At 36.4% G+C, this 13,146-nt stretch overlaps 1 protein-coding gene across 1 annotated transcript in view; it reads left to right on the forward strand.

Moving 5' to 3' along the window:
• The window catches only part of IRAG1 (inositol 1,4,5-triphosphate receptor associated 1), a gene marked incomplete at its 5' end in the record, with an annotated part of 28,559 nt that overhangs the window by 13,339 nt on the left and 2,074 nt on the right, over positions 1–13,146 (forward strand). The window contains 9 exons of the mRNA XM_082283206.1: positions 2,053–2,173; positions 2,956–2,986; positions 4,094–4,234; positions 6,245–6,376; positions 7,127–7,268; positions 8,192–8,241; positions 9,807–9,914; positions 11,120–11,187; positions 12,597–12,716. Of these exons, the coding sequence (XP_082139332.1) occupies positions 2,053–2,173; positions 2,956–2,986; positions 4,094–4,234; positions 6,245–6,376; positions 7,127–7,268; positions 8,192–8,241; positions 9,807–9,914; positions 11,120–11,187; positions 12,597–12,716 (913 nt within the window). The remainder of the gene's footprint in view (positions 1–2,052; positions 2,174–2,955; positions 2,987–4,093; positions 4,235–6,244; positions 6,377–7,126; positions 7,269–8,191; positions 8,242–9,806; positions 9,915–11,119; positions 11,188–12,596; positions 12,717–13,146) is intronic.

The raw sequence follows: 13,146 nt of genomic DNA on the forward strand, positions 1-13,146 counted from the left end.
GAACTTGATCCCTGGGAGTATAAATAAGAGACGGGATGCTTTATTCCTGCTTTTTTATTTTAGTATATGTGTGGCAAGTATGGAAATGGCATTTTCACTTCTGGTCCACATTTCCATGTCAATGTGAATGAGAAAAAGTAAGGCCAGAGAAGAGTCATAAATGTGTTTGAAGGATTGGAAAAATATGCCTCACAATAAGTGGGATTTTTTAACCTCAATTTGTGTGATTTTTAAGGAAAAATAAAGGAAAATGCTTTTTTAAGGAAAAGGCTTAAAACTCCACATAAATGAGGAAAAATAAATCTGCCACCAAATGTTTTTTGCAATCTAACACAGGCAAAAAAGATTTGATGCCTGTAGCTGCCTCTAAAAAATTCAGAATAAAAATTAGGATAAAGATATAAACCTGAGGACAATTCAACATGTGGAAGAATTAAATAGCAGTAGTGCTTAGCTAAAATACTTAAGCCAAATATATCAACCTAAAATACTTAAACCAAAATATATATTTGTTTGTAAGTAGTTAAGTCAGAACTTGTTCGGTGTGACATTAACTGAAATGGAGATGGTTGCTATGAAAGGAGCTGAAACTGACTGTCCAAGATTTAATCCAAAGACAATTTCAATTTTTCTTAATACTCTTCATTTTACTAATTCATGTATTTGCACTGGAACTAGCTCATTGGGCCTTAAAGTTCCTGTTACACTGAGAGATTGTTGAGATATTACATTTCATGTTATGTCTGGAAAGAGACTCATCTTCAGTCTGAATGAATCAAGATTAAAAGAGGCTTCTTGTCCTCTATATTTAATGATTACATCTTTGGATTCTTAGATATGATAATATTATTTCTGTCATTCTGCTAATATGTAATTTCCCAGAAATTATTTAGCAGGTTCTGTTTGAAAGTGTAAAGGAGTTGCCATTTTACCAGCCTGTTACATAATTTTTGCAGGTTTGGAAATCTTGAGGAAAACATTATTAAAAGCTAAGCATTATTTTATCCAGCTTCTTGACATGGATCTCATGAGTATCACAAGCTTCTTATAGTCCAGTAAGTTATCTAAATGGTAGCCAGAACATTAAGGGTCAACTCTTTGTCCTCAGTGGGGAAAACAAGCAAGGGGTCAAATTCTTAGTTAATTTGTTAGGGAGACCTACTTCCTTACATTGTCATAAAAACCACATTTTCAACTGGAGTCGTAATTTTGCTTAAAAAATAGGAAATAGCCAGATGCTTCATTATTACTGTTATGAATTCAATGTACTATCTCCATCATGGTTTTAATCAATGGCAAGTTACTGTCACCGTCTGAGTAAACAAACTCTGCATCTACACAAGTTTAGGTAAGTGGAGTGCATTAAATCTGGAAACACTGTGGTGTCAGGCTGCATTTTATGGGGACACACATGACTGTTCTTAAGTAAATACTGGAATTTTTTAATATAAAGCAAATGCACGGAACTAAAATGTAGTTGGAAAGAATCTCCTTTTCTGTCTTTCATGTTAATGCTCTCCAGATTTACACACTAATTACATGGCAAGTCTAAGAGTCCTCCTGTTAAACTTAAAAACAGGAGAACTATACAAAGATTCCTTCCCAAGTGAGAGATTCAGACTTGGGGAATCTGCCTTTTCTACAGGAGAGTCCTTCATTAAATTCTGGCAGGATAGAAGGAGATAAAGGAACTAATATTTGTAAAATTAAATAAAATGAAAATACAGAAGCTGAGTAAAATGAGTTTAAAAAAAAAGTTAGCCATTTCTTGGTCCTTATGAAAGTGACAGAATCAGAGAATGTAAGTACAATCTTTATGTCCTGTTTCAATGAACATAGAGTGCAAACAGGTACAGGATGTAATTTACAACAATAAATGGTGCACAACATCTGTAGTATAGTACATTATACTAGACTTCATCTTGGCAGGTGGCACTTAAATAGCCTTAGAAAATGACAGTATTCTATTACAAAATCTCAGCTAAAATTTTCCAGAAAGGAATGCATGACTCTTCAAGTAACATAATTGTTTTAATCTGAAAATGTCTTTAGGCCCTTCACCTCTCCCTTCCCCCACTGAAGAGGAAGAGACAAAGAGCAGCTCTGATGTCATGCCCAGCATTCCTGATATACTGCTGCGAAAACTGCGAGTGCACAAATCGCTTCCAGGAAGGTAAAAGCTCATTAGAAGGGGAAACACATCATTGAGGAGAGAGCACACCAATGGTTTCCAGTCAACTTCCTTATGGAGTTCCATTCATAGGGACACAAATTGTTGCATCTTAGAATGTGCAACACAGATTTTCTGAAAACTGGTCCTACAAGTAGATTTTTATACAGATTTTTCCACTCCTGGGTTCCAGGATTGCTGCTGCAGATATGAACTCATACTGAAAATATTAATATTTCTCTCCCCCATGAAAATAATCAGGCCAGATGATGCTTTCCAATGGTAGAATTTGAGTGTGTAAGAAGTCTGCAATTTTTCTGCAGGTGACAACTTTTCAGGGAAATGGAGTTTATTCTGCAAATGTAGTTGAAGGACTCACTTGTGAATTCATTGATTTGGACTTTCCAAGACATTAAAACAATTCCAAGCTTATTCAGCCAAAAATCATTTCTTCATTCACCCACCTGGTTTTATACCAAAACCACCAGAGCTTCAGTTATCTGAAGCAGCCAATAAGGGTTCTCTAACAGACTAAATAACAGACTAAATAAATATTTAACATTTATTGTGAAGGAATTTTTATATACATTATTTTATATAAATGGATGCATGAGGTGGAGAACTTCTGAGAGACCATTGCTTGATTGTAATCAATACTGAAAAGTGGTGGAAAACTCATAAAACTCAAACATATATTTTGTTGTTGTTTTCAATTAAATATTAGAATAGCTTTGTTTTAAGAGACAAAACTCATAAACATGTGAATTTCTTGCTTTTATTTCTAGCTCCCCGCCGCTCACTGAAAAAGAAGTTGAGGTATGTTCTTAAGCTCATTGTTTCAGACATATTCTCCAATTTTAAGTGGTTATTTTAAGTCTAAGGGTGGTTATTATAATCCTCATTCTAATGGGGTGATTAATAATGGGGTGATTTTTTTTCCCCCAAATATATTTATCATTAAAAAAAACCTATATTGCACTCCATCAAAATAACAATTTTGTGAAATATGAGCAATAGAAATTGTAAAATGACAGGATAGGAATAAGCAAAACATTTATTTGTGTTTTTCATAATAAAATACTCATTCACTTTGGAAATAATTTTAATATACTTAAAGTAGTAAAAAAATTGAGATTAAATGAGACCAGAAACTAAATAATTTAAATTGCATTTTTATTGGACAATATGAGCTTTGGGGCAGTTTGATAATAATATCCTGCTGTTAGTTTACATAATTTTTACTTTCTCAGTTCAAGCCAATAATTTTGTTTGCAGGTTGCTCTTTAGCTTGCAGGCTTTGTTTCTTCTATTTTTTGTAATCACATACCAGTCAAGAAAAATATCTTTATTTACAATGCTGCAGTCTACTGGAGCTGTTGGTGCCTTGTGCTTTGCAAAGTATTAATCCTAAGAAATAATGAGTCTGGTAGAGAAAGAAACGATCTTTAAAAGCAGGGTGCAAGAGAATAAAAATGTTAGCACTTAATCTTTTGTTGGCTTCAGGGGTAGGCATTTATCCCTTATGTAAAACAATGCTCATGGTGAGCTCATCCCTGGGCTTCCTCTGCACAGACTATGTGTTTAAAAACCTTGGGGACCCTTGGAGGAAGTCCAGCTAGAAAACAGATCCATTGTGATTCTGATGCTTCTGGTAGGCTGCTTCCTTCATTATGTCTCTGCCCTACAGGGCTCCCAGAAAAACATGCAGGAAAAGAGGCAGCAATGCATTTATTTGTATTTTAGTGGAAGTAAATAGAAGTGATTTTTCAAAGAAAATTAATTTTAAAAAATATTTCCAATTTTCTGTTTCAATACTTATTTCAGCAGCAAAATTTGTTAAACACATATCTTATTCATAAGTTGTTATTGAAAATTATATTACGGTGAGACTTACTGGAAAATGCCTTTTTTTAATCCAAACAGAATGTATTTGTACAACTCTCCTTGGCCTTTAGAAATGATAGTTACACATTGGAATCTAGAATTCACCAGGCAGAGAGGGAGAGAAATCTTACTGAAGAGAATGCTGAGAAGGAACTGGAAAACTTTAAAGCTGCCATTACGGTAAGGAAACAACGGGAATTCTTTTCCTGAGCTATAGTGTACATGAAAGTGCACACACATTGCAAATATGTTTGACTGTTGTAAATTCAGCCCCAAAGTTTCATTTTCTGCTGCTCAAACTCCTTGCCATGAGCTGCCTACTACTCTAAAAGAGAGAGGGCATATTCTGCCAGAGTGGGCCAGCATTGCTGGAAATGCCTAGAGGATGCTTCCCTGGAATTTGCTGTTCAGTCCTTGAAACAAGCCTGTGAATGCTAAGAGCATTCAAAACCGCAGTTTGAGCACTGATCCATCCTCTCCTGGGCAAGCCTTCTTTGGCAGTAAATTTGAGGTGTCCAGATACCAACATGTTGTGAAACCTGACTCCTGAGATCTGTGACTTGAAAGGCCTCTTGACTGCAGATACTAGAAGGCACGATGCGTGAAAGGAAACAGCAAGGAATACTTAAGGAATACATACAATCTCAGGAACAGGTTTTGGGCCTGAGTATGCTTTCCTTCCAGTTGTCCCTGCTGTTCCTTTACAGCAGTAGTTTTCAGTCTTTCCTGCCAGCTTTCTGTGGATTTTTTAACTGAAATGACTAAAATATTGCTAAAATGTGTCAACTTACGTGCTGTGCATGTTTTCATGCATAAAGGGAGGGATGGTTAGACACCAGGCTGATAAATGAAATAGCTTCAGAGCCAGTGTTCATTATTTCAAGAAGGTGCTGCCATTCTTTTGAGAAATAGTGGGGAGAATATATGATTCTCCCATTTACTTTATCAAGCGCATCATCAGATAAGAAAATACACAATTGAAGAAAGATTGTGATCTTCACATCTTTTCACCTGGAATTCCAAATCTCCATTTTCAAATTAGTTGTTTCTGGAAAACAAAACAAAAAGTTCTGAATATTTTGCTGATCTTCCCTCTGTTCCCTGTGTAAAAAGCAAGCTGAAACAGCCTATTAAATCTCAGGGTTTTCAGACTGAAAAAAGTCTGCTAAATTTGCCATGTATTTCTGTTAAGAATCTGTAATTAGGCACCAGGGATCATGTTGCCAGGATGGGATGGATGTGATTAGGATTTTCTTCCTTTAAGCAGTTCACACGCCACAGTCTGGCTTTTGCAAGCGTTTTCACAAAATTTATAACAAAGTGGAAACGCCTTTCCTATGAAAGCTTTTGTTCTGGACAATGGAATAAACTAACAAGCAATTAAAAGCAGTGGTGGCTTCTGTAAAATCTCTATCATATTAGACCTAGACTTGTTCCAATCTCATTGAGAGCTTATCTTCATTTCTGGAGGAGAGGCTCATGTTTTATGGCTCAATGACAGTTTTACCAGTCTTTCTGATTTTTTAAATCAGTCTTGTTATAATTGATGTGTTATTCAAAGACCTAACTTCAAGAGAAAGCTGGTCTACATGAACTTCTGATTTGCTTGAGAAAATAAGCAGGTTACAATTGCCAAGAAATAAAGGAAAATCTGAAATTCTGTGCATGACTTTTCTTAAACATATTCCCTTATGCCTTTTTGCTCCTTGCAGTCAAATTTTGGTTGCAATTTATTATCAAAGTAGCTTTGCAATTCTTGAGACTATAATGTCTTATTTTCCAAATAAGTGAAGTATCATGGAACTGAAAGAACACACATGGCCTTGATACCTTGTACCCAGAGAATTAAAATGTCCTTTGTCCCTGAGCAATCATTTTTAAGTGCTAGTTGAAATGAACTTAGCATTTGTAGAGTTCATGGGAGGCAAGACATGTTTCACTATAAATTTCAGAAGGGAAAATCTTGCAGCTGTGCTAAGCCCTCTCTAACTCCTCAAACTGTGTGCTGCAGTTTGCAGTGAAGGACAGGGCAGAGCACTCTGGTCTGTCTGTGGTGGCAGTGCTGGCATCCCTCGGGGGCTAATTTCTCCCTGTGGAGTTCTGCCTGGACATTTCTACCCCATTTTGGGGCTCTGGCCACTCCATTTGAACTAAAGACATGCTGATAAAGCTGCTGTATTTTTGCTTCAGTCTTCAGCTCACCTGTGGCACCACTATGAGCACAGGGAAGCCTACCAGAAGCTCCTGGAGGACATCGCAGTGCTGCGACGTTTGGCTGCCAGGCTTTCCAGCCGTGCCGAGATGGTTGGAGCCGTTCGCCAGGTGAGGGCATCCTGGTGTTTAACTGTATCCTGGATCCATGTGTTCACTCTTTTCCAGCCAGGGCTAGAGGTTACGTTCACCCTCTGAGTTTTATTTGCCATTTTGACAGATTAAAGACATCTGTTGTAGTGTCAGGTAACACACTGGTGCAGCCTGGAAATAGAATTCCAACAGAAGAAGACTGCCCATTAAGCTATCCATTTGTACAATGGGAGCACATATTTTATTCAGAACTACAGCTGCAGCACAAGAAACTAATTTCAAATCAGTGCAGCACAAACAAGAAAACTTTTCTGGGTCAAAAATCTCATCTAATTCAGTCACCTGACTTTGGCAATAGATCAGTCAATTACAAAGACTATGAGAACAAAGTGAGTATAAATCAGAACACAGCAATACCCTCCCAGATTCAAGAATGTTCCCTCTGCCTTCTAAAGTAACCAGACTGATGCCAGTGACTAAGACCTTTGAGGGTTTGAAAACAAATGTGGCTCACCACATAACTAATCAGACAGGCACACAGGCAGGGTGTATGGGTATATGACTAAATAAATTATGATATTCTGTGAAATATGTATGAATGTGCATTTTTTTCTAACTACTTAAGGAATTTTCAGTCATGGAGGACCAATACTTCTTGAAGAACAACTATTCCAGATTTAGCCCTGTCAAGGACCATACACATAGAAGCAAATGATGTGTTGGAGATGTGTAGAGGTTACCTGGATATTTCCTTCTTTTCTTCCTTAGGAGAAGCGTATGTCAAAGGCAACAGAAGTAATGATGCAGTACGTGGAAAATCTGAAAAGGACATATGAAAAGGATCATGCTGAATTAATGGAGTTCAAGAAACTTGCCAATCAGAATTCTAGCAGAAGCTATGGTGCATCTGGTAAGGAAAAATAAAAATTTAAGGGTTTGTCTTGCCTCTAATTCAGAGAGATGTTGGTGCTATTAATGATTAAAAGTAAAGTATCGTGAAACCTGTTCATGAAGCTCTGATCTACAGAAGCAGATCTTAAAAAGTTACAGAAATAAGTTAAAATGTTTCATATGAGCCATACTTAATGCTATAATACAGTAATTTGAAATCACTACCACTTCCCAAATTCTGAAGAGATCCAGTCATATTTTCTTGTGGCCTCTTGCACATCTATGTACCCTGCACAATTTTATTGCAACTACCTTTTAGGTCCAGATGATGGCAAATTCATTATTAAAAACATTTTTTCTTTTTGCAACCTTTTCTTGCCTTTGCTGTAAACTAAAATATGAGGATTTTCCTTTGCAAGTACTTGTATATGGAGGCCAATAGTGGGCTTTTTGCCTGATTCAGTGAAAATAGTAATGATTTGATTTTTTGGAATTATTTCAAATTTCTTGTGCAAAACCCACTCACCCTTCAACAGTCCCATTTGGCTGTGTGCAAATCTGAAGGAGAATGGAGATTGACTGTGGACTATCGTGCCCTGAATGAAGTGACTCCACCCCTGAGCGCTGCCGTGCCGGACATGTTGGAGCTCCAGCACAAGCTGGAGTCCAAAGCAGCGAAGTGGTACACCACTATTGACATTGCCAATTTTACTCCATTCCTCTGGCACCAGAGTGCAGGACAAGGTGTAATTGAGAAGAGAACTGTCACCCCAGGACAAGGTGTAACTGAGAACAGGACTGTATGACAAATAAATACATGGTCACTACAGACCTTGTATAAATACAGTGCATCTGAGTTTGAAATACAAGCAGGGGCCTATTAATATTATTTAGAGATACTGATATAGTCTAAGACTGTTCTTTATCTTTGTTTCTATGCAGAAGATGGGGTCCCTCGTTCATCTAGATCCATGTCTCTCACTGTTGGAAAGGTATTTCTATGATATAAAGAAAATGAACGCTTTATGTAGCGAAATTTCTTTGTCTACATACACTCAGTTCTTAAGGCTGTGCTCAAAACTGTCCTGGTAAATTCTCAGTATTGTTCATGCAGTTTAGTGCATATGCTTTGCAATTTTGGATACATGATTTAGTACAACTTTGTGCAATAATAGAGCCTGATGTGAAACTCCAGTGTTTTATTTCTGCAAAACTTCTGAGTGTTGGAGATCAAGTCTATCGCAAAACTTGCTAAAGCAACCAGTGATTTGGGAGGCATGAGTCCCAGTATGACCATGATGAAATTTGGTGATCATGGGCATTATACTCAATCTACTGTTTCTTTCCATATTTTTATTTGTTTGGGTTGTAGTTCTTCAGGTTTAGTTTATTCCTGCCACCTCTGAGTGTTGGATATAAAGAATTACAGCACAGAGCATGCCGAGGGCAAGACAGGGTTTCAGAATAAGAACCCCATAAGTTGAAGCAGAGGTCTCAAAAAAATACTAAATTTAAGTTTAAGGGACAAGTCCAAATAATAAACAGGAGGGGAAAAAACCCCAAACACTAGAATGGACTGCCTACCATGCCTGCAGACTTCCCTATGTAGTTTTTCAGAAGTACATTAAGTAAAACTGTCATTAATGAATAGGTATGGTTGGTTTCATCTAGAACCAGGATCATGGAGTGACTCCTAAGTATTCACTCAACCTGTGTTTAACTCCTTTCCTGTAAAGTTGTCTAGAGCAGAATCTTAGAAGTGTTTGGATATATACTAAAACAAAGCTGTGACATGCTGTCAGTGTTTTGATGTTTTTATTCAGTTGGAAGCATAGATTTTATATAGATTTTATGGGATGAAGCATTTGGCTACTTACCAAACGACAGCAAAAATTTACATAATCTGTACTTGAGCTGGAATATATTGTTACAGTTAGCATGTGTTTGTCATAGAAAGCATCATGCAACACTGCTTATATTTCCCAAAGACCATAAAAATTCTATCTAACAACTCAGGGGTGGGGGAGAGGGGGCTGCTCTTTTGTGGAAGGAATGGATGTTTTTTGTTCAGCAAATTATAATTAGTAGGGTTACATGTAATTAATAAATCATAGTGGCTACAGCATATCATAATGGGTACACAGCAAGACAAGAGTTTCATGTGTGACTTCATTATTTTCCAGTCATTGTGACACTAGCACTTCCCCCAGTATCATTATGCATCTCCATTAACCAAAGATAAAGGCCTATGATAAGAGCTGACAGTATAAACTCAGAACATTTCTGTTGTGTGCTTTACACTGCTGGCCTTTCAATATGGAGGGAAAAGAGCAGCATCCCTGTGCCACACCTCCTTTCACATTAAGCACTTGCCATACCAGACAATATGAGAGGAATTTCTGTGGAAAACTGCAGCCTAACAGCCTTTTATCTAACTTTAGCTCCCAACTCTCTTTTTCCCAAGGACCTACATGTTTGCCCCACAGATTAATCCACAGAGTTTTTCTTCAGTCTGTCTTGTTTTATGATAGAATAAAAGAATTGTTGTTTCTCCCAGAATATGCCCAGGAGAAGAGTCAGTGTTGCAGTTGTTCCCAAGTTTAACTCCTTGAACATTCCTGGTCAGTCACCAACAGCTTCACCTATACCTTCAATGCCATCCCTGGTAAGTAAACCCCCCATTTTAAAGACACCAGGTTTTGTCTAAACCACTTTTCCATAGGGCCAAGCCGTAGTTACTAAAAAATGGAAGCTTTTTCATTGGTTTAACTTGTTTTGACTCCATTCTAGTAAAGGGGATGGACAGAGGTCATTCCTATTGTGTAAGGGACATGGGCCTTCACAATCTATCTTAGTAAATTATTCTTTTGGAAACAGCTGAATAGGGCAGGCTGCTGATTCAGAGGCATTACACATTAGTGAGGCAATTTGCCTTTTGATCTAAAGTAACATACAAGAAAAAAGTTGTGAAAATAGTTGTCCACTGAAGAAGAGAAATTTTAACTAGAAGCTGCAGAACATGGCTGGACTGCTGCTCTTCACTGCCAAAAGTTCACTGAACAGAAATAAATGTAATTAATGTACAGAAATGTAAGTGGTACAAATTCAGAGGTTCTGTGATGATCTGGGATCACTGGAGCTATCAGCCTCTGTGTTGAATTTTTGTTTGTAAAACTTTAATAAATTAAATGAGACTCTAACCTGAACATAATAAATCCATACAAATGTTTTTTGGAGAAAAACTGCAAGGCATACTCACTGTTCGGAGATGAGTTAAGATGGAACATAACCTTAAAGTTATGCAGTTTTCTGTTAAAAATATAGGGTTATTTAAATGAGGGTTTTGCTGAGAAGCTAAATCAATTTTACTTGTAAGAAAAGCATCTGTTTGTGCAATTTATTTATTATGTACTCAGAGTTAATTGCTTCAGGAACCAGGTGTCTTTGTTTGCCATGGTTTATTATGAATTATTTTTGTTTAAAATTTGCCATTGAAAACTCAGCTAAAAAATTAATGTTCTTAGCATAATAGGAGAGGAGCAATAGGATAATTTTACTGTTCAGTGATCAATATGTGAAGGAGAAAGAATTTTCTGGGGAAAAATAAACAGACCAGAAGGGAATGTCAGAGAAAATTCTTAGTGTGCAAGTCCATTGTTCCCTGTAGTGAATGGGAGCAATGTGGAAGCACCATATTAAAGATACTTTGCTCATGAGTGTGAGAAAGAAACCTAACAGCACACTGCCTTTTTCCTTTTATTGAACACTCATTTGAAATTAATTAATGAATTTTAATTGTTATTTAACTATTTAGTCATTAATGTTAACTAATTAATGAATGTAACATTTATTGCTGTGTTTTACTTGCAGTCTGAATCACCCAGTAATGGAAGGAGCAACCTGACATCCACTCCTGCTCTGCCAGCACTTCTAGAAAAGTGAGTTTTGCCTAGGTCATCTAATTACCTATTAAATGCTAATACTAAATGATAACTTAAAGCATCATATTTTTTCAAATACTGTGATATTACTACTCTTCATTAGCATGCTTTAAACATGCAAATTAAAGGTTTTAGACTGTGTAGATCACGACAGAATATTGAATTTCATGTATTTTAAGTTAGTGCTGAGGCAGGGCAAAATTTATCTGATGTCTTTGTTTTACCTCTGTGCTTTACTAAGAATGTAAGTATGCAACAACTGGGAAAACAAAAATGGTGAACTACAGCACTGGTTTCTACTATTCAAAAGAACTCTGCAAGATCTAGACCATCTTTTGAAACTGGACAGAAATTCTGTGAGAAAAAACAACAACCAAAAAAATCTTATCAATATTTGCATCTAAGAAAACAAATCATGGTACCAAGTAACAGAGGCAGAACTTGAAATTCAGGTTTGAGCATAAGTGTGTGTACATGGGCCAGATGGTCTAATAGTGTAGAATTACCTAGTCCAACACAGTTTTGTATGTGTAAGCACTTCAGGCTTATAGTCATGGTTTATTTAAAGTCCAAGTGAAAATAATGTCTACTGTTAATATGACTTTGTGAGAGAAAATCCATTACCCACAGACGGTGTCAATCAGGTTGAATTATTCAGCCATCAATTGTAGTGCCAGAAAAATAAGGCCTGCAAAAAGAGTGAGATTTCAGAAGTTGAAATGGGATCCACTGTTGAGCTTATTAAACCTTGAGTTTGATAGATCTGCTAAGTTATGTCTCAATCACTTAGACTCTCTGTCCCAGATCAAATAAATGACAAGAGAGCACTGCAGGAAGAGAGCAATATAAAACAGCTTATCTTGAGGCTAAATGCTCAAAACTTTTACTTGAGAAAAGTTCTAGTGAGAAACGTGAGGTATGTGTATTTTTTTTAACATGTGCATCAGTTCAACACATAAAGTCAGCAGAGGAGAATACTTAAAAGGCAAATAAAACCAATGTTTTGTTGAATTAGTATTTGGTATTATTTCTATTATGTTCCTCTTATGTAGCAGATTACAATTTCTAAGATGATTTTTAGAAAGTTGAGGGAAATGTTTTCATGAATAGCAAATAAATGTCATGGATGAGCCTGGAAACAAAGGCTCTCTTTTTTTATTTTTAAAAGAAGAATAAAAATGCAAGTTTTCTTACCTTAGAAACATAATAATTACTGTTCTTAAATCACAACGTCCTGAAACTAATATTTTTCTTGGTGTTTAATTTTTTTTCTTTTGAAAGACATTTCATTTCTCTGATGTACATTAAAAAAGACAAATCACGACTCATGAAATTGAAGTATACTCCAAACACAACACATTTCTGTGATGTTATTTTCTATTTGTCTGCTTCTTTTGTCTTGGCAGTGGAAAGTCAAATGGAGAGCCTGACTGTGAAACCTCAGCTTCTGTGGTGACACAGAGTGGGTTGGAAGAGATCAGTCCTGAAATGAAAGCCAAGATAGAAGAGGAAGCATATAACAAGGGGTGGGAATATTTTTTGTGAACTAGATCTGTAAATATGTGCTACCAGATGAGGACATATGTTTTTAAAATTTAATTTTAAATACAGTAGTCATGTTGTTGGTGTCACAAAGTGCTTTACAGCATATTTTGGGGCAATTAACAACTTTGGGATCTGTTTCTGAATGTCAAGCAAAGAATTTTGTATTATGTGAAGAGTGAGACAGAAATTTTGATCCTCTCCTGCAGAATCCAACATGCCATCAGTCTTTAGGATTGATTTGCATTTATTCTCCAGGGGAAAAAAGTATCTAGAGGATATTGAAAATGATGGAAAATTATAGAGAAATATTTACTGACTCCTTTACAATAGACAGAAGTTGTTCTCTGCTGAGGACTACAACCTCTTTTTCTTGTTCAAAATGATAAATTTGGCCTTAGCTGTAGTATAATC

Source organism: Coloeus monedula (assembly GCF_965178545.1).
Source record: "Coloeus monedula genome assembly, chromosome: 6".
NCBI lineage: Eukaryota > Metazoa > Chordata > Aves > Passeriformes > Corvidae > Coloeus > Coloeus monedula.